This window comes from Leptopilina boulardi, unplaced genomic scaffold, assembly GCF_019393585.1.
Source record: "Leptopilina boulardi isolate dan_hultmark-lab unplaced genomic scaffold, ZJU_Lbou_2.1 LbouV2_399, whole genome shotgun sequence".
NCBI lineage: Eukaryota > Metazoa > Arthropoda > Insecta > Hymenoptera > Figitidae > Leptopilina > Leptopilina boulardi.
Window position 1 is genome coordinate 409574 of NW_026137972.1, and position 22484 is coordinate 432057.

At 30.9% G+C, this 22484-nt stretch overlaps 2 protein-coding genes across 3 annotated transcripts; both read right to left on the bottom strand.

Annotated features, from left to right (window-relative positions):
* Positions 1 to 31: 31 nt before the first annotated feature.
* On the bottom strand, positions 32 to 11089 carry LOC127289057 (venom metalloproteinase antarease TserMP_A-like). Its single transcript, XM_051316815.1, has 14 exons — positions 10831 to 11089; positions 9014 to 9074; positions 8646 to 8791; positions 8474 to 8566; positions 8094 to 8265; positions 7070 to 7181; positions 6679 to 6808; positions 6405 to 6550; positions 6264 to 6322; positions 5864 to 6002; positions 3646 to 3789; positions 2718 to 2853; positions 1131 to 1238; positions 32 to 345 (listed from the first exon to the last, which is right to left on the bottom strand). The coding sequence occupies exons 1-14, from the start codon at positions 10888 to 10890 to the stop codon at positions 256 to 258; spliced, it is 1596 nt and encodes a 531-aa protein (XP_051172772.1). The 5' UTR covers positions 10891 to 11089; the 3' UTR covers positions 32 to 255.
* A 184-nt stretch (positions 11090 to 11273) lies between these two features.
* Positions 11274 to 21902, bottom strand: LOC127289063 (odorant receptor 9a-like). 2 transcript variants are annotated; one of them, XM_051316823.1, is made up of 11 exons: positions 21714 to 21902; positions 21476 to 21532; positions 19629 to 19781; positions 19382 to 19501; positions 19160 to 19280; positions 18613 to 18877; positions 18338 to 18457; positions 17737 to 17827; positions 14815 to 14951; positions 14532 to 14664; positions 11274 to 14414 (listed from the first exon to the last, which is right to left on the bottom strand). In XM_051316823.1, exons 3-11 carry the CDS (start codon positions 19776 to 19778, stop codon positions 14364 to 14366), a joined length of 1188 nt encoding a protein of 395 aa, XP_051172780.1. In that variant the 5' UTR covers positions 19779 to 19781; positions 21476 to 21532; positions 21714 to 21902; the 3' UTR covers positions 11274 to 14363. The 2 variants fall into 2 exon arrangements, with proteins under 2 accessions (XP_051172780.1, XP_051172779.1); XM_051316822.1 differs by lacking the exon at positions 21476 to 21532.
* Between the last annotated feature and the right edge of the window lie 582 nt (positions 21903 to 22484).

The window sequence follows — 22484 nt, forward strand, 5'->3', positions numbered from 1 at the left end:
TTTTCTTTATTTACAAAAAAATCATAAAGTGTTTAACGAAAAATATTAAATATTATTAATATTAATATTAGACAAAATATTACAAATATAAATAAAACCATAAATACGTGCAAAAATATAAATTCATAATAAAATAAAATAGTTTAATAATATAAAATGAAATAACAAAAACTCATTTTTGAGATTTCTTAACAGTTAAGAGCACTGTTTAGAAATTCTGGTAATTGCCACAAATTTTGGAAAGGCGTCTTTTTTTTAGTAAGGATGTAACCAAATATTTTTTTGTTGTATTTTTAAATTGTTTTTTCCTTCAACAAAATATACACATTCCGCATTTATGCAAATCTGTAAAATATGTTATTAATCAGTATTTTAATTAGTTACTCTTGAACCTTCTCATAAATGAGAACTTAAATTGGGAAAAAAAAATTTATCAGCGAAGAAAAGCTTTAGAACTTTCGTTTTCAACATAAAAAGAATATTGTTTGAAGAATACAGTAAGCTTATTTGAATGGCTTATAACGTTACTCTCTTAATTTGAATCAGTGAAATTTCACTGGTGAAATAGCTAGAAGTCGGTTACTGAATCATTTAGTGAAATTTTCACTGAAAATCAGTCATATATCACTGATTTCAAGTGAAAATTTCACTAAATGAATCAGTCAATCTGTATTATCGGTAATGGGTAAAACAGATTGACTGATTCATTTAGTAAAATTTTCACTGGAAATCAGTGATATATGACTGATTTTCAGTGAAAATTTCACTAAATGATTCAGTAACCGACTTCTAGCTATTTCACCAGTGAAATTTCACTGATTCAAATTAAGAGAGTACATCGTAAGATTCCCGGTCAAATTTCTAAATCCAAAGTGCTACAGTAGCCTTGCGCGGTAAACTTAAAAATAAATACCAGAACGGTTTGAGGTTTATCTTAAGTCTACTGTTGACTTACGGTATAATGTTACAAACCATTCAAAAGAACTTACAGCATATCCTTCCAGCAATATATCGTGCTAAGTAGGTTATTATCTCATCAAAGGTGCAAAATGTATATTGAGGCATTATTCTTCCAATACGTTATAATGTTTAGATTGTTATATTTTGGGGAAGAATTATATTCTCCTTACTTTATTATCACCGCAGGGACTTCCTTCAGCTGGTGGAGCAAAAGCTTTCGAGCAACCTTGATCACGCAGTCGCTCACAAAAAAGCACTGAACAGACTAATGGATCATCCTGAAAGAGGGGTAAAATAATTATTGATAATAAGTAATAATCTAATCTCATTATTTATTCCTACCGATGGTTGTCCGCTACCAAGAGTCTTGTAAATTCTTGGTAAACCTTGTCGTGGTGGTGGAGCTTTTAACTAAAGGACATCAAAAAACCAAGATGTAAGGTAAGGAGAAAAAGAGATATGGAAAGTAAGGACGTTTACGGTGTAGTAAAGGGATACCCCAGTGCCGGCGCTGCTGAAAGTGAACAAGTTGGCTTTCCATCGTCGGAAATAATCTAGTGACAACAGTATTGCCGTATTGAACACCTTGTGTATACTCATGCTGCAGTACACTGCAGCATCTAATTCCACAAGGCAGATGGACCATGGGGACACCCAGTTTCTTAAGATTCCCCAGGTCTGTTTGGAAAGACTTGGAAGTATAAGAGGAAGCGCTTCAAGCGTTTCTAATATCAGCAGCGAAAGAATTTAATTCCGTCAGACCTAGACAACGAGACAGTAGTTGAAGAAGAACACGAGAAGTGTTTAAAGCTTAGGCAGGGGAAGGTGAGTGTCTTCAGAGGATCGAAGAGAAGATCTCCAAGATGGTAAAGTCTTGCGAAGTCCACAAGAATGTCTACATGACAATTAAGACTCTTCAGAATCTTGTCAGTGAGACGAAAACAAAGCACGACCTAGCAGATAATGGAGATAGCAATTTTGATGGCGTTATAGGCAATGTAGAGGTGAACCCAGAAGAGAGAAAGATGAAAAGAGAGCGTATATCTATGAGAAGCAGCTTCGGCGCGCAGTCATAGAGGCGTAGAAACAATGAAAAAGCTCTGGCAGTTCGGGGAGGACTGGCGCCGAGGCGAAGAAGAAAAAGCAAGAGAAGTCAAAAGGATTGTGATGTTGACAGTAACATCGAATCCTAAGCAAACCAGTAAGAAGAAAGCGACGAGGTGACCTATAAGGATAATCCGAGTCGCAACAGGAACAACGTATGCCGACGTACTGAGAAAACTTTGGAGGGAAGTGAATCCGGACGTCAGCCGTACGCAAAATATCAATAACAGATGTAGAAAATGAAAAGTAGAATTTTTATTGTTTGCATAATTCGAATCCTTTCTACTCGAAATAAAATATTATGCACAAATTTGTACACGGAAAAAAAATAGTTCGTGAAACATTCGTAAACTAGTTGTTCACTTTTGGACGGGCCAAAGTTTGGAAATCTTTCATTAACTTTTTTTCAAGAATTCACAAACTTTTTTTGTGCGCGTGCGCAGACATTAATGGTCATAAAGAGAGTGATGAACTTTCGTGAAATCTTGGAAAAAGTTAATGAAAGATTTCCAAACTTTGGGACCGTCCAAAAGTGAAAAACTAGTTTACGAATGTTTTGCGAACTATTTTTTTCCGTGTATGTTCTGAGCAATGTATAAACAAAAGACTGATTTTATTTATGTAGATACCTAATAATATTTATATAAATTTACCTTTTTCGCCTGACAAAATTTGGTTCCTGTTCCTACTAAGCATTGTTCATCCATTGACATCACTTTGCCGGGCAATGGCACATTCACCGGTTTATCTTCAGGTGGAAGATTGTAAAGACCTTCCGTTTTTCCTGATCTGTGGTAAATATTAAAATTTTTTTTTACTTTTCCTAATCGCTTTCTAAGTTAGCTACAAATGAATGCAATGTCCGCTTGCAGAAATGATCGGTAAATTTACTATTTATTAGGGTAAGTGTACCAATTGCGGCGAGTTCATAAAAAATAACTATTATTACTATCATATTTAATATAACTGTTGCCAAATGATTAAAAAAAATTATTTCAATCTTTTTTTGATACAATTACTTATAAAGATGCACATTTAAACAATTATTAATTTAATTATTTGAGATCAAATTTTTTCCGCGCCGCAATTGAAACATTTTTTAGATTTCCATTGGCTCCAATTTCGGCGGGCAAAGTATCTTCAAAATACAAGTAATTTTGGTCACCGAAACTGATACAAACGCGCCGCAATAGAAAATTACGGTATTAGTTTTAATTTCTCATATTTGTTTAAATAATCGATTTTTATAAAGTTAAAATTTTTTTTAAATATTTTAATAGCATAAGCTTTTAGTTTAATAAGTCTTAAATTGAGTTTATAAAATGGAAATGTCGAATTTTCTATTTTAAAGGTGTTTTGACTCGAATCGTGCCGCAATTAGTGCATTTACCCTATTTGAAGATCATTTTCACAAATGGATTTTGCAATCACTCTTCCAGCTAACTTGGTAAGCGATTAGGAAATGATTTCCTGCCGTGTTTCGCGTTACAAACTATTCAAATAATCTTTAAGTATCACCAATGTATCATGTTAATGTAGGATATGTTTACAAGAAAAATAATTTTAATATTGTATTCATACCGTAAATATTCCTTAATTTTTTCTTTACTGCATGGTGAAAATTTTACTCTGTTTTTCTTTTTACCGTTGTAACCCATTATGTAGGCATTCTCATCCCCTGGACATGTTGCATCTCCAGAATCCATTTCGTCAAATGCACCAAACCTGAATTGGTATAATACCCTACTGTTAATTCCCATATGAGATCCCTTGTAAGATGGCTTATGGTTTCTTATATGTATAAGATTCTATACGAAATCTTATAAGGACATCTCGTAAGAAGAATCTCATCAGTGTCCATACAGGATTCCATATTGGATCCCATATAGGGTCGAAATTTGAAAAATAAGATTTGTGAATATCTCAAAAACGGTAAAAGATACGGAAAATCGGACAAAATTTTGAATTTATTTTATATAAAGCAAAAATATTTTGTGTTTAAAACCTAAAATATGTCTCATATTCTTTTTTTAAATAACTACTACATATTCCCATGTGGGATCCTATGTGAGATCCCATATAGAATTCTATATGGACACTCATGAGCTTTATCTCATGAGTGTCCATATAGGATTCTCGTAAGATCTCATGTAGTATCTCATATGAGAAACCATAAGTGATATTATAGGGGATCTCATACGGGAATTTACAATAGGGTAATTATCAAAATATTAATTTAAAAATCATGTTGATATTGGACAAACGATTAATTTTAACCAATTACATTGTGACGTTATTTTTTGTGATTGACGTCACAATTGCACCAATAGCAACTAAACTTTTGAATTCTTGTATTTTTGAGTTTCGATATAAATAACGATTTAATATTTACCGCATTTGAGAATTTCCTATACTTGACACAAGTCCAGTTGTAATACTGGCGCTCCATTTTTAAGGAATTTTACATTAATTTAGTTTAAGTTAGTTTTAGGTTGGCAGGCTTTGTCGAATTTCCGGTAATATCTCAAGTATCGCGGGCTTGATATTGGAAAAGTCACTTAAGTAGTATTAGTAATTCAGAATTCTGGGAGAAGTAAGGTAGGAAAATGTTTTTGATTAGTTTAAATTAAAGAAAATCGTTGCGTCATCTAGTGTCAATTTTAGTGTTAATTAAGAATTTAGTTTTCAAACTCACTCTCTTGCCATCTAACCCTCATCGAATCAACATGTTTAGTTTTCAATAGTTTTTCGGTCATGTGTTTCGAGTATAGTTTTGTGGTTACAGTCATACTAATAAAATATAAATTATTTCTAATTAAATATTATTAAAGTTTAACATCAATAAGTTCGGTTTATTTCAAATTAATTGCAATAACTCGTTTTTCTACCATGGGTCCAATCATCAATGCAGAGCATAACTGTAAGTCAATTTTTTATAATTGTTTGTAAGAATCTTTTCGTTTTTATTATTAATAGAATAATGTTAATAAATAAAGTTTCAAAGGAAAGATGAAAGATGTTATAAAGAAAATGATTAATGTCAATAGTTTACTTAATTAAAATATAATATTTCATTTATTGTTAATTTATTGTGTACGAATTATTTATTGTTACCATGAACTCTCTTATTATTAAAAAAAACCATCCCTCTCTCCACGACCTGCATAACTGACACTAGCACCGGCACGTGCAGAAGATTTAATAAATAATTCTTATTGGTCGATCTTAATTAGTATTTTATTAGTTATAAGTTTGAGATTTGGATTATAGTTTAGTCCGGTTGACAATACCGGCGATACAAAAGTTGTCTGGCGCCCTTCCATACCGGGGATCGTCCATAAGAATAAAAGGTTAAGTCGCACAGTAACGTTTTGCTAATTTTGTTATTTGATTTTTCTAAGATTTAAAGTAACATAAATTACGTTCAGAATCGAGTCACTTTGCATTAAAGTTTGAATCCAATTTCGTCCAAGTATAGTAATTTTGATAATTAGAATTATTTCTCGTTTGTTATAATAAAATTTAGAAATCAAGTTTAAGAGTAATTTTAGAGTAAAAAAAATACGTTACAACATATATAAACATCATAACACTCAAAATTCCCGAATGTTTGGGGAACCCGTCTATTAGGAAAAGCAGTTTGTATGCAACCCGCGGTAGCTCTGATTGATTTTTCTTTGCTAAAGCATTTCATTCTGAACCCGCAAAATAATCTTAAATTTGAGCCCCTTTTTGGTACTTTCCAGTGGCCTAACCCCTTAAACGAAAATTAAAATAATAAAATTTTTAAATATCTTACATGTGACCCAATTCATGGGCTGCTATATTAATTCCATAATATCCACCATTGTCAGTTGCAATAGAAGCACCTCTAAACATTGGGGCTTTATCCAATGTGTCTATGTCTTTTTTACTCGCTCCTGCTATAAATGAGATGCCTAAAAAAATTACGAACAAATGTAAGTTAATGCATTTTAACTAATAAAAAGATTAGATGAAAATTTAGTTGAATAAATTTAAACTAACTTAACATTTAGTTAAATATTAAAATTTTGTTTAAAAAAATTTTCGATTAATAAACTGTTAGATGAAAATGATTGTAAATTAAAATTTTGATTATTGCTTTGATTAAAAGAAAATCCTATTGAAAACAGAATTTTGTTTTTATATCTATCTTTATTTTTCTTTTTATCTCTTACCACTAGAGTTTCGTTTATATATTTGGCCTTTTATTTTCTTTTGTATTTTCAGGTCCAAACTGCAATTTTTTTCAAATTATTATTATTATTATCAACTATGAGAGCATTTTGAATGTTTTTTCCAAATTAATTTTTTCTTACCCAGTTATAAGTAAAGCTGTATCGTAATAGTGTGAGTAATTAAATTTATTGTTTATTTTTGCTAAATATCGCCCAAAGTCATTTACATAGATTGATGCAGTTGGATTCTTATCATTAAAACGTGGCAACATGGTTGTTATCGGACCCTTAAAAAATAATAATTATTAATATTAAAATTACATATATTCTCTTGTATTATTGTCCCGTAATATTGGGACATTATTAATAATAATTAGATCAATATTTTTTTATAATATTGAGAAAATACTCTTACATTAATTATAATGATTCCTTTAATTCTTAACCTAATTTTTGGATCCTCTAAATCTCTGAATCGTAAATCTACTCCGTACATAAAAGTTGTTACGTATTTCAATGTATCTTGAACGCTTTTGTTAAATTTCCTAGAAACAAAATATATAACAAATTATAATGTATCCTTGAATTTTACTGCCAAGAAAAAATTATTTATATAAAAAAATATTAACAATTATATGTATAATATATATGTTGAAGGCGAATAAAAAAAATTATTTGCCTGCATTGAATCAGGCAATTAATGCCTATAGGTATTTTGGAAATTTCCAATTAACGGTATTGGAAACTAAAGCAAAAATTTATTTTCGCATTTTTTTGTACATTAAAATTTTTTGTTTCATACTTACAAAAAAAGAGCTTCATCAATGAAAACTAATAATTCCGGATAAGCAACGTCTCTCTCGACATCATTTGAAATAATTTTTGTTGATATTAATTTTCTTTTTTTTGGATATACAACTGCGTGTAGATTAAAAATTATATCAAATTCAGAAAAGTAATATTTATCAAATAGAAATTATTAATGAATAATACGAATTATTATTATTGGCAGACAATCAATTTTTTAAATGTGTATATTATAATTAGTGGTTTAAGTGCAACAGTTGTCGAGGTTTCCCTTCCCGGTTAAAATTTCGAACTGATTTTGGATTTGTTGATCAAACTAAAAATACAGACTAATTTCATAGAACTTATAAATTGATCTCAGATTTAAATTGTCTTTTCCGATGGACTAATTTCCGACTATTACAGATCAGATCTATTTTTTAACTTTGACCTTCTAACCAGTCGTCACTACCTTGGTTTAAATTCTGGAATCCGTAAATAATCCGAAATAGTCCAGTTTATGGTCGGGTTTTTGTCATCCGAAATTAGTTCTGTTAAGGCCAAAGCAGAATAGATTCTTGAACGGGAACGCAACCGTGAACGGAAACGTAAGAATGAGTGAGAAAAGAATAAAGATATTTGTTATCCTTCTCTTACTCATTCTTATGTTTCCGTTTACGATTGCGTTCCCGTTCAAGAATCTATTCTGCTTAGGCCTTTAAGTGCGGAATTAGTTCGATTTGTGCAACTAGTAAATTCGAAATATACTGTTGCTATAGTTACGTTCGAATGGACTGACTTCGTATTGTACCGGAAATGTTGAATCAAGTTACTATTTTTTAAGTTTAAAATATAATAAAATTTACTAGTCACTTCAAAAAGCAAAATATTGAAGTACTCTGGTTATTATTATTTTTTTAAATAAACGCATTAACGAAACGTAAATAAGTTACACGTTCACTGTCATATTCATTCAAAACGTTTCGTTTTTCTGTTTGCTTTAGTAGTCATGATTTTATTTAATTTATTTTAAAAAAAACTTACCGACTTTTCTTCGGTTGTCTTTGTCGGCTATTTTCCATCTATTTTTCAAATTATTAAGTCGCCTTGTTTTTTCATAATTTTTCCGTGGCTTAGATTCTTCTTGAAATGTCGTTTCTGACAAATCTTCTTTGGGAATTGTATATATTGTGATATGATCGTCACCTGTGCCATCCTTAAAAGAAAAATACAATTCTTATTGATATAGATATTTTTTTTATATTTTTGTTAATGTTTTGTCACTTTATTATTTTTATTTTTCACGCATGGGTACAAAAAAGTACAAAAAGAATGTTGCAGGTTTAATGAAAACTATATAAATAATAATTGTACTAGCAAAATGAAAACTATATAAATAATAATTGTACTATATGTTCAATTACCACAAGTGTATTCCCATGGTCGTCTACCGTTGTATAAACAGCTGCCTTATTTTCCTCATCAAGATAAAATTCCTTATTTAAATCCTCCAATGCCTTAAAATTTAACATAATAATTATTTTTTATTATTGATAAATAAATTGCTGACAAATTAAAAAATTTAAATAATCGTACATTTGGAATAAGTTGAAATTGAAAACCATAAGGTGATTCATTATCAGGATTTGCGGTCCAAACTTCTGCGTTCCTTCCAATTAAAAATTCATCACCAGGATGCAAATAATGTTCAACGTCATCGTTGTCATAGGGTATATTAAATTCTTAAAGACATAATATAACATTATTTTTGAATGATTCAATTATTTTTAAGTTAGATTTTAAAACAAAATAAAATTATTTTCTTAATTAATTTTATTATTATAAGTATTTGTTAGACTATTGTTAAATTACTTCAAAGTATTTTCGATTATTTTCTTTTGCATTATTAGTTTTTCTTTTTTTAACAAACTTATCAGAAGAATATAAAATTTTATTTTATATACCTTTGACATTTGGTGCTTGAGAAATTTTCTTCACGTTATCACTTGTAAAGTTTTCGAGTATCTGTTTGTGTAAATAAAAATCACATATTGAATAAAATCAATATTTTTTAAATGTTTTATAAAATTTTATGTCTCGAATACCCAAGTGCGAAAACTAAAATTTGCCAGTACTGGCCCAGTATTTGCAAAACAGACAACGAGCCTTGGCAGACAATTTTGGGCCGACTCTTGTGGTGCATGGAAAAAATAAGTCAGCAAAACTTTCGTAAACTAGTATTTCACTTTTGGACGGGAACGAAAGTTGTTCAAAAAGTATAGACACAGTTTATTAAGAAAACAAAACTAATTATAAAAATGTGAACTGTGTATACGAGCCGATGCTCAATGTGCTCTGATGTTTCGGAATCAGTTTATCAAACTTTCATAAACTCTCAGCTAGAACTTAAGTACGTGCACCAAAGATTTCGTAACACTTATATGCATAAAAATTCGACGACAGTCAACCAAACGCTTGTAAACTCACAAAAAATTTAGAAAAATTAAAAAAAAATTCACATTCAGGGGTATTTTTTACTTAATTTGTACATCACTTGAAACACAATTATTAATATCTTATATACGCACTATACACAATTTTATCGACATTAAAATTCGGAATTCGCTTCCGCGGGATTCGAACCTACCTAACCAAGATATATAACGCATTTTGTCTTAGCAACTAACCGCCGCGGCTATCGAGAGCCACGCGAACGAAGAAGTTAATTCCACTGATCAACACTGACCAAGCTACGAACTGCGCATGTTCGGAATTTTAGAAAAAGTCTACGATTCTTTCGTTGACTGCTGTCTTAACTACTCTCTTTTATGTTTCAAACTTTCGAACCTCAATTATTACAATGTTGTAAAACTTTTTATAGAAATTCGACAGTCTTTAAACAATATTATTAAAAACTGTTCAATATAGATTAACAAACTGATCTTTCTATACAGTTTGTAAATAATTTCTTGACTCTGTTTCATTTTTTCGGTAAAGTTTATGCTTCATTACTAAAAAGTGTATGAAACGTTTAAAAATTTGTGCCCCGTCCAAAAGTGAAATACTAGTTTACGAAAGTTTTGCTGACTTATTTTTTCCGTGTGTTAACTGCGATTAGACGTCGGCAGCCAAGTATCAGACGCCATTACTGGGCCAATATTGGCGGCGATTAGTGGCCCAGTATTGTCATAGTTTAAAAAAGTTTAAAAAATTGTATTTATTAATTAATTAACTAATTAATTCATTATAAATTTATAATTCAAGTCCTGACAGAAAGCACAATTGTTTAAACATTCGAAAATTTGTAACGCTCGCGGGAACCGAACTCGCAACCTAACGCACCGAAGTCTAACACGCTACCACTACACTATCCGCGGATATGGGAATCTCAACACAAAAATGTATTGATAAGCTGCATTTGAGGAACATTTCAGCCGTCAATGGGCCAATAATGACCAGTAATGGGACAGAGTTCGTCTCAATTATAGAAAATTAGAATTACCAAGTATTGGTGCCAATATTGGCCCAGTAATGTGACGGAGTTCGGCCCAATAATGGCAAATTAGAGTAACCGATAATCGGTGCCAATATTGACCCAATAATGGGACGAATTGATCGCCAGTACTGGTCCAGTAACGTTTGCCGTACTTCGACAGACATTACTGAGCCAATGTTGGGCCGTATTGTCAGTCTTGGAATTTCGCACATGGGTATATTCGAATTCAGCGTTAAAATTATGTGATTAATGTAAATTAAAAAAATTAATCAATAAGTCACTTACCATAAAACAGTTTGCAAAAGGAGACAAAATAATATATAAAAATATGACAAAGTAATACATTTTTTCTGGTGAAAGAAAAAAACTTTCTATTTTAAAATGGAAAATTCTTAAATTAACTATAATTGTTAAAATTACGTTGATTGTTTTTAACAAACTTCCAAATAGAGTCAAATGTCAGAACAAAACGACTAACAATAAGTAATAAAAGTAGACATAAATTAAGTCTAGTGTGCACTAATCGAACCATAGATCTTCGTTATGCAGGTACACTATTTATATATATATATATATATATATATATATATATATACGACGTCAAATGATTCTCAAATTTTTATATATTAAAATATTTGTCAACCTATGTCTCAATTTATGTGAAATTAAATGTAAATTGACGTAAATTAAAAAGTAAATACAAAATTTTGATAAGAAATGATGTAATTTTGATCGGCAGTTTTCGTCTTTTGTTTGTTGAAGTTTTATTTAATATTATTTACAAACATATATTAATATTTATAATGGTAATTAGAATACTTTTATTATGTGCGCAATCAACGACATTGACAAAAAGGTGAAATTAATTGAAGACCTTTAGTATGATAATTAACATTTGTTTTTAAAATGGCCAAAAGACGTTAACCCTTTATTAACTGCGATGACGAAGATTTGACGCACAAAATTGTCGTCATCAGCAGTTAAGGGGTTAATTTAACATTTTCCTATAGAATTTTTATATAATTCTTAAAATAGATGGTGTCAATATCAAATATCCAACAAACATCTTCTGAACTTCTTTTTTGTCTTAGAACGGAATTAATTAAGTTTTTATACTCATTTATACAGTAAATCTATATATTTCCCTTATACGTTAATAGTGAATTAATTCGACACAGTTCGCTTTAGCGTTGGCCCTATTGAAAATCCCTGTACAAGATCTTGTACAAGAAAATGTACATGTTCGGCAGCTGAAGCAGTTCTGTTTCAAGACTTTGTTCCAAATTCTAGTGCCGAAATTATACATTTTCTTGTACAAGATCTTGCATAGGGATTTTCAATAAGGGGGTTTCTATTATCCGAAATTAGTCCGAAAATAGTATTATTTGTGTGACTAGTAAATCTAGAATTAATCCGAAATTAATCGAATCATACACAACAAGTAAATGCAAAATTACTTCTATTAAATCCGAAATTAATTCGACTTGTGTAATCAGTAAATCTAGAATCTTCTATCACTACTTACGTTTGATCGAACTGACTTCGGATTAGACCTAATTAATTCCGGATTCACCAGTTACACAAATCGGGAAAATTTCGGATGTAGACGAATTCCAGATTAATCCGGAAACAGTCCCGAATTTTTACCAGGGAGAGTCATAGCAATTTGTAGCCAAGGAGAATGAATAAACTTTATGATTATTTGGATACTAATAGTAATACTATTGATACCGAAACTCAGATGCGATGCTTTTTTAATATATTCAGTATAAATGGCTCATTTCATTTAAATTGTCATATTCAGCTTCCAGAAAAGTTGAGTTGGAAAATTTTGATTTTAAGGTTGAAACTAATTTTTTTATACAGTTTAACATGTTAAATTAACAAAATAAATAGTGGTCACAAAATTAAAGTCATATATTTCTTATGGCAGACGGTTTTTTTTGGCAGAAATCGTCATATCTAAGATAAAAATTTTTTTCTGTCAATTTTTGATAAAATAATAATACTAAATATAATTTGATTTGACTGATGATAAATATACTGAAGTTTTTGGGGTCGCTGAATCCGAATTTGAAGTCAGATTTAAAATATTCAAAATGGCCGATCCAAAATGGCGACCATGAAAATTTAGAAATTGATTCGATTCGCTTGAAACTCGTTACTTAGGGGTTTTTTGGGTTGCTAATTACAAATATGACGTCAGATTTTCAAAATTTAAAATGGTGGATCCAATATGGCGACCCAATATGGCGGATAATTTCAAGACTGATGCGATTCGGTCGAAATTTGTTTCTCGGGGGTTTTCGGGGTCGCTGAATTCGAATTTGATGACAGATAAACCCAAAAATCTTAAATACGATGAAATCAAATTTTTTTGAAAGCTCTGTTTGGAACCTTATTAGGCCTATAAGTGATTTTTAACTGGACTGTGAAAGGTTTAAAAATTATATAGGCAAAATGCAAATTTATGTCCTTAAACATTATGAACATAAAACAAATAAACATCTATTCATTTCGCCGAAAGAATTAAAATAAAAATTTTTTGAGGGTGGGTTATAACCCCATTTTATGGAAAAAAATTAGGGGAGAGGGTTGCGTGTACGGGTCATGTAATACACGATTTATGCTATAATTTAAAACTTTTTTGAAGTTTTTACCACGTCAGGTTAAAGAGAAAAATCATATTAAACACCCATAAAAACATGTTTCTTGGCGGTTTTTACCCCCACTTTTTTCAAAATCCTGACATGCTAGGCAATTTTAAGATTCAGGATCGTGTTCAGCGCCCAAAAATACATTAGAAACCATTCTGATATCAAAATAAAAGAAAAAAGTTTTATTTTGTAGGCCTCTGTGATTTATTACGTTTACTGAAGCCATATATACAAATTTGCATTACACTTATGACCATAACACTGTTGACATTTTGCTCGTTTTTCGCTTATAAAATGAAAACGGTTATACTTATATCGACGGGGTTAGTCTCATTTGAAAGAGAATCCAAAAATACATTAAATTCCATACCGATATAAAATTCAAAATATTTTCTAACCATTTTCAAGGCGTTACACTGTTGACAGAAATTCAATTACGAAAGTGTTTCGGCTTTTTCTGCCTCCATGACAAACGAGCAGATTTATACTTATATCGTTTTCGTTTTTTTCACACACTTCGTTGTTGTGTTCTGCTGCTTATGCGATGGTAAAGAAAATTTTTTGCTCATAAGGTAATTTAAATAGCAGGTAAAAGTAGGAAATTCTGCCGGCAAAACGTAAAAATACAAAAGTGAGAGACACGTCATTTTCATTTTCTGGAAATTGTATAAAATAAAGTTTAATTACCAACATTTGATTTTCCTTAAATATAGAACTAATACTTCACGAAACATTTTTTTAATCTGGTTTAAACACTATATTTTCGATATTTCATTCATTTGAACATTGAAAATGTCTCCGGGGACGCATTACACTTATGACATTTTGCCTGCTTTTTGTTCTGCCAATATTATAAAAATCACTTTTATGTCCTTGTAAGTAGAAAAATTATTGAAAATTATTGCTTTTTACTATATAAACAAATTAATTTCAACTAAGGTTATATCAAATAATTTTTTTTGGCAAGGGACACGAATATGACAATTTAAATGAAATGAGCCAAATATGTATTTCATGTATTTTATAATACGGTTTTTATTTTATTTCATTAACATAATTACACTTTGTACACGAAAGCAGATGCTTTTGTTCACTGTTACCTGGAATACCTTACCGACACAAAAATTTGAAAATCAGATAAGAAATAAAATATTTTTTCTATTATTGTACTGAAGATAAAACACTTAAGTATGAAAATGATGTTTTTAAAACCTGAAAAAATAAAACGTCATTAATATAAAACTAAAAGTAAATGTAACTAAATGTAACTATTTCTTGTTGAAAATAGAGCCGCTTGTTTTGATTTTACATATCTACTGTATTACTTACTGAACTATAGTTTTCCATTGAAATTGTATAAATTTTTCCAGCAGATACTTTACATTCGCGGGAGGCCCTTAATAGTATAAATAATAGAAGTTTCTGAGATTTAATACTCATCTCAGTCCAATTGCATTCATAACTAAAACAATTGACAGCATTATACATATTTTACTAAAACCTTAAAAAAATATTTTTTACGTCCATTTTATCCAAAATATAGTTTTTTAATTCTAAAATGAATTTAGAAATAATATTAAATGTTAATTAAGATTTTAGTAGGATATCTTACCAATATTGAGAAACTTTAGAACTTTCATCTATTAACATTTGACCAGGAATGGTGTTATAGAACAAATGAATAATTTGTCCCAAAAAAAAGGTTCCAAATCTTATGAGAATTGGTGTATTATTTAAGTTTAAGACAATCTAAAAAATAGTTAGTTTAAGGGGATCAACTATCTTGTAACGTTTGTAATTAGTGAATCAATTTTTAGCTCGCCGAGCCAGGGTTCGTTGATTCAGAAAATACGAAATAATAACAGGGTTAATTACAAAACAAAACAAATTATTTATTTACACTAGTATTTACAAACTTCGGCAAATTTACGGAGATTACAGGTGTATCGCGGAAGTCGGTTTCAAACAAGGATTGTCCGCATCTATCTCGATACGTTGAGCCGCGGAATCAGAAAATCGGGGTCAATCTGATAAGTCGCTTTATTTGAGCAGCGAATTACTGGTATCGGCTTCAGCCTCGATATGATGAGCCGTGGAATCTAACGCTATATTGCCTAAAAATCTGCGATGTTCTCATGAACCACGAGTAAAACTCGTGTTCGTGTTGTATACTAAGAATAAAACTCTAAGTATATTTAAAAACGGAAATGATCTACGTGAATACAATATTGCGTTACTATACATTTTGTTACGTTACTGCACATTTCGTTACTATTCATTTTCGTTACGTTACTTTACACTATTTACAATAAAACCAATATACTGTTTCAACGGGTAAAACCACGTTGAAGCGAGAGTGAAACCCTCTACGATACGTATTCGGAGTAAAACTCCTGGAGCAAGGCTCCTCGGGGTAAAACCCCTTGTCAGAAGAGGCTCGGCTCTGTGCAGTACGAAAGTGACGATTCTCTGCGGGAGCACAGCTTATATAGCCGATGGATGGGCTGGGCGCACGCGAGAGAGCTCACACGGTGAGATCGGGTACTACATCGGTATACTGCGGTCGGTAATACACTTATCGACATGTGATAATATCTGGTATAAATACTTACCGGCAGAATTTGAACTATTATTACAATGTGAAGTAAAATGGAACTCGATTAAAGCAATAGATTTTATATAATTATGGTTATCGACTTGAAAAATATGATTTCAAGAAAAACAAATATAAAGTATTCAATAACAATAAAGAAGTCATATTTTTACAGTGTCACTAAATGAGACGAAATGAAAATAGATTTATATAATGCGACGATTAGGATAAAAAAGAATTAGAATACAAAAAGATTAAGCTAAATATGAATGAGATCAAGTAACGGTTAGTTCAAATAAGGATTGGATTAAATAAAGTTTCGATCAAATAAGAATTAGGTCAACCCAAGCAAAAATTTCTTTCAAACGCCGTGATTGACAACAGGCGCAATCATGCACCAATACTGGTTAGCCGACAGTTGGCTAACCAGTATTGGTTCAGTACAGATCCCTGTTGAAAATTCCGACCTCGTTTACGACGTCGTATTCTAAGTAGTTTGCGACGTAGTAAACGACGTAGAAAACGACGTAGTAAACGAAGTCATTTGCTATCCCAAATTCCGCTTTCATTTACGACGTCGTTTTCTACGTCGTTTACTACGTCGCAAACTACTTAGAATACGACGTCGTAAACGAGGTCGGAATTTTCAACAGGGATATGCATTAAATTCTGTACTGTGCCAATACTGCAAGTCAATACCGGCATGCCAGTATTTTCCCAATACTGTGTCAGTATATTATTGAGACAGTAATGGCAAACCAGTACTCGGTCAGTATTAATTCAATACTGAATGCCAGTATAGAGAAAAATTATAAAAATTGTGTATTATTGTTGGTTAAAAATTAAATTTACATATATATTTTTTTTTATTATTTTAAAACTTCTTTTCTATTACTGCAATGCGTTCGTTAACTCTCTAAATCTGATTTAGTAAAAATGTTTACTAATTTAAATTAGTGACTCACTTTTTGCTTTAGAATTAGTAAAATTTTACTAATTGTTAGTAAAAGTTACTAATAGTTAGTAAAATTTTACTAATTGAGAAGCAAAAAGTGAAGCACTAATTCAAATTAGTAAACTTTTTTACTAATTCAGATTTAAAGAGAACGGAATTACGAATTTAAATTTAATATTAAAACTTTTTAATAAAAAAATACATAATTAATCAAGTTCTCAAATTATTTTTCTTACACTGAAGAAATATATTTGAATCAAATAAACTCTATTTTAACCAATAATTTCATTCAATTTCGGCAATTTGAAGAAATACAAAAAAATATTTATTTTATAATATTTGAAGAAATTCTTTGTACTGGCAAAATACAGAATTACTACTGCTAAATTTCAATATTGAACCAGTACTGAACGCCAGTACTAAGCCATTACTAATATAACCAGTACTGATAAACGTTTTATCATCCCAAACATATGCCAGTATTGGTTTAACATTGGAGGTCAGTACTTTGCCAGTAATTTCCAGTACTGGCGCAACACTACACCGGTTGTAAATTTTTGCTTGGGAAGTGGAAATTTATACCATTTGAGAATTGGGATAGATAATAATTAAGAGAAATTAAAATGATGTCAAATGTTTAGTGTATAAAAGAATTAGGATAGATAAGGATGATTTCTGATAAGACATAGGTTAAATTAATTATCAGTGATTGTCACTGGCATGGAAAAGAGTGGACAGAAACTTGCGTAGGTAGACATAAGGCTCTGTTGTGGTTAAAAACTTAAGAGGAGCTTTGCTGTTGATCTTCTAAAACTTAATAAGATCCAAGTTAGAACTATGTTCGTTTTCTTACGGAAAGCGACTTACTCAACTACCAGCAGCATAAAATCGGTAGACAAGTTTCACCTGGGTGTAGATTGTGTGATTCGAATGAGGAGAGAGAAAGAAAGTGCACACTCAAGGATAAGTATTTAGGTTTAACTCACCTGAACTCCTTGAAAACTTATTATTAACATGTTAATACCAAAGATGAGTAAGAACATATTCGAAAAGCTGAGCTCTATGTTCTCTGTAAATCTGTATTTAAAAATGCATTAGATTAAAATTTCCATTCAATAAGAGGCTGATCAGTTTGCACAATCACATAATTATATAAAGAAAATTAATTTAATAAAGAAAATACACGGAAAAAAATAGTTCGTGAAAGTTTCGTAAACTAGTTGTTCACTTATTTGGACGGGCCCAAAGTTTGAAAATCTTTCATTAACTTTTTCAAAGATTTCACAAACGTTCATCACTCTCTTCATGACAATCAATGTCTGCGCACGCGGACAAAAAAAAGTTTGTGAAATCTTGGAAAAAGTTAATGAAAGATTTTCAAACTTTGGGCCCGTCCAAAAGTGAACAACTAGTTTACGAAAGTTTCGCGAACTATTTTTTTCCGTGTATTGTAAGAAATTTATAAGGAAATTTTTAATAAAAATAGTCACAAAAGTAACTTTTAAATTTAAAGTAAAAAAATTAATTTTATACAATTATTTTATAATTATTTCAAAGGGTACAGTAACATGGAACAGAAATACTAACTCAAGTATACCATTATATAGTTGAATACATCTGACCATTCTTTGGTTGATTTTGTTGTCCTCAATGATATCACACTTATTAACTTTGTAGTTTTTGTCTACAACGTTTGCCAGTCTGTATCTATGAAAATATATTTGTGTACTTATTTAGCGTTCGGCATGCTTAATTTAGAATTGCAAATTGGAAACTATAAGTTCGACTTTTTTGCAACCCCTTTACCATAAACGTATATATACAATATTGTTCTTAGTAATCTGAAAAAAATTGTAGCTTACCCTAAAAGTTGAAACATTCCGCAAGCATGTTGCGCAGTAGTAAGAAAGATAAAGTCTACTGCTACTATATTTGTTAATGTTATAAATGCAGCAAGAATTGAATGAAGATATATTAAATAATAGTAATCGTCGTTTTCAATAAAAACGTAGTTGACACGAAAAACAAAAATTCTTGCTCTTGACTCATTAAGAGGTAAAATAAGGTCAAGCACTTGTGGTAGCATTGGACTCATCACATAAATGGCTGTACTTGTGTAAGAGTAAACTAAAAATAATATTACGTCAATAGTATTCGTACATACCTATATTGTTTATATATATTAAGCTATTCTACATGAAAAATAATTTCATAGAGAAATTATCATTGTTAGGAATATATTAAATGTAAAAAAAATTAAAACGGAATATTTTTATTTACAAAAAATTTAATTAACTAAAAGGGGCTCGATTGTTTACAGATTCACAGTGACTTAACGATTCAAAATATGTTTCGTTTATTGCTTTTAATATGTTGACAGTTAAGACAGATTAAAATTAATTAAGCTACTTGCAAAAAGTCTTATTAAGTATTTTCCCCTCTGGGCTGATCTTTCTATAATTTCGAGCTCAGTTTCGCAATCTTCGAGTGACAGCCAGTCACGTTTCATTGTCTCAGTTAGAGATTTTATCTAAAGAAAGTTATTTGTAGATATAACTGGGTATTTTTATATTTTATGTCCTTTACCTTCACAGCTATTAAAATCTTCAAAGAAAAAAAATAAATACATACCTTTGTAATGTTTAAGCTGTAACATATAGCATAAGAAAAGCTAAGAAATACTGTAAATAGTGGAGGAATACAGTCAAAAAAAGTAGCAGAATCATGTCTTACATCATACAAAGCTATTAACTAAAAAACAACATAAAAAGGAGAATTATATCTATATGAATGTAATGGTTATGATATCCATTTCTTCGTGTACAAAAAATAACAAAAAGCAATAAGAAATTATACTATTTTAAACTTGAATACTTACGCCTGGCACAAGAATTAATGTACATATTCCTTGACCAACTATACGATAAATTATTTTTTCCTTGGGTAATTGATAAGGCCATTGTCCAATCAAAGTTAAAAAATATTTTATAATATTTAAATAGGGATCAATTCTACTAGACTTGTTCATATTCTGTCAACAATTAAAAAAATATATATATAAATTATTTTTATTTGTCTGGGGTCCACCACTACTATTCTACAATCGGAAATAATGGTCATATTCTATGCCCTGGAATATTGCAGATATAAGAACATCTATATTATTTCGTACAGCAAAGCAGTTATTTATGCCTTAAAACATTATGTAACTACATCACAGTTGGTTGAAGAGTATCATACAGCACTCAACAGACTAGCTGAGTTTGTGTCTCTGATAAATGTCTTGCCTTGCAATTAATTATCCTTATCATCCAGCCAGAAGAATGTCAACATAACTATTAAGGACGGACTTCAAACTCTTCAGGATCTTGTCAGTGATGCGAAGACAAAGCTCGCCTTAGCTGATAATAGAAATAGCAACTTTGGTGGCGCTATAGACTATGCGGAGGTGAACCGAGAAGAGCGGAACAGGAAAAGAAAGCGTATCCATGAAAAGTGGCTTTTGCGCGCAGTCATAGAGTCGTAGAAACGAAGAAAAAGCTTCGGTAGTTCGGAAAGGAATGACGCCGAGACAAAGAAGAGAAAGCGAGAGAAGACACCTTTTGTTAAAAAGATTGCGAAGGTAATGGTAGTACCGAATTCTAACCAAACAAGTAAGAAGAAAGCGACGAATGCATCTGCAATGCTGATCAGAGTCGCAGCAGAAATAACGTGTGCCGACGTACTATGGGCAAACTTTGGAGGAAAGTGAATCCGGAAGTTAGCCACACGCAGATCGTGGGTGTAAGACCTACAAAAAGGGAGATCTCCTGATTAAAAATGCGAGGAGACTCCAATAAGGAGGCATCCACAGCTGAGGTTACCAAAGCGGTTGGAAGCATGGGGAAGCAGATGCAGACCGTGGATCGAAAGGTCACACTACAGAAACGCGACCTGGATTGCCTTACCCAGGAAGAAGAGGTCCAACATGCGTTAGCAGAAGTGCTCCAGAAGTCAGGAAAGTGACGGTCCTAGGACCCAAGAAGAATGAATCTCGCGATTGTAGTCACCGACCCAGAGGAGTCGGACAAGCTGGAGAAATTGGGACGCATCCCACACAGCACAATATCTTGCTGTAAGCTTCCCTTGTGTTTAAACCTAAGATTCATTAGCTTACAGAGTAAACTTCAGGTGAGGTTAAAGTGAGCTGCAAATGTCCTCTTTACCGTAATCTGCAGTGTACGATTGTAGTCAGCTTACAGTTAAGCTTACTATAACCTTACTGTAAGCTTCCCGTAAACTTACTTACCCGTGCTGTGTGGGATAACGATTGAATGTAACGAGCGAACAAAATTAAGAATGTCATTTTTGTCCCATGAAAACTAAACTTGTTGGGACAGGAAAACTGCTGCAAATCGAAGTGCAAAAATTTGTCAAAAAACCCACTTGCGAGGATTGTTTGTATTTGCAAAAACTGATAAATATTTGTTAACTAATAAAATCGAAAATATAAAAAATAAAATAAATATCGAAAAATAAATTAGTTTCCAAAAACAACGATAATTTATAGTCAATTAATATTATATAATTTATAATGTCAAAGTTATATTAAAAATTAATAAAAAAAACTCTTAGCATTTTAATCAAGATACACAATGGTACAATTTTAGTACTATTAAGACAACCAAAGACGTTGAGGTTGACTTTCACTTTGAATACCCCTATAGAACTATAATTATTACTCACTCATAATTTTTTTTATATTTTAGATGACGTCTTTCCTTAATACTGTCTTCGTGACTTCTGCATTGTAAAAATTATTTAACTAGATAATTACCTTATTTTGATAATAATTTGCTGATATTTTTATAGGTATATTACAGGTAAGTGTAATTAATATAAAATATTAAAAATATTGTTGATTTGTATCGAAAAAGTAAAATTACTATTAAGTTTAAAACTCTACTATCATTCGTAAAAGTACCTTTGTATTTAGATTTAAATCATAATATGATAATAAAGTTATTGCCAATCACACTGATAAATAATTTAAATACAGAATTTAGTTGTTTGCAGTTCACATTATTAAGATTGAAATTTATATTGCATTTTTCAATTAACGTTTGCTCTTTCTAGATATGGTCATCGCTTGTATGCTGTGAATGAAATAAAAGGTAAAATCGCCCTTTGGAAAATACGATTATTGATTTTGTAGAGACATTTAATAATCTGCCAAGAACTATTGAATATTAATTTCAGTTACAATGAATTTTGAATCAGTGGATGACATAAGAATTTAAGGCTTAATGGTCTGCCAAGAACTATAGAATATTAAACTCAATTACAATGAATTTCAAGTCAGTAGCTGACGCATATATGCATTGAACGTGTCATTTAACCATAACGTATATTCATCGACCCATTACGTCTATTATCTTACTACATACTTCCACGATATAAACATTTTCTCTTATAGTGTTGATTGCTACTGAAGTGGAATAGCTTATCTCTTGTACAAGGCATCGATCAATTGTACATTGATCAGCTGATTTAAATATACTGCAAAGATGAAAGAAATATTGCAAAATTAAACAAAACAGGGACATCTTTATTTTGCTTAATTAACAGTTTTACGAAATTAATACATACTTCATTTACACCTTAAACTATAGGAAATTTAATAAATATTGAAAATCATTATTTTCCTTAATACGATGAACAGTTTTAGAAGGCTCTGGGTCCAAGCAAAAGTGTG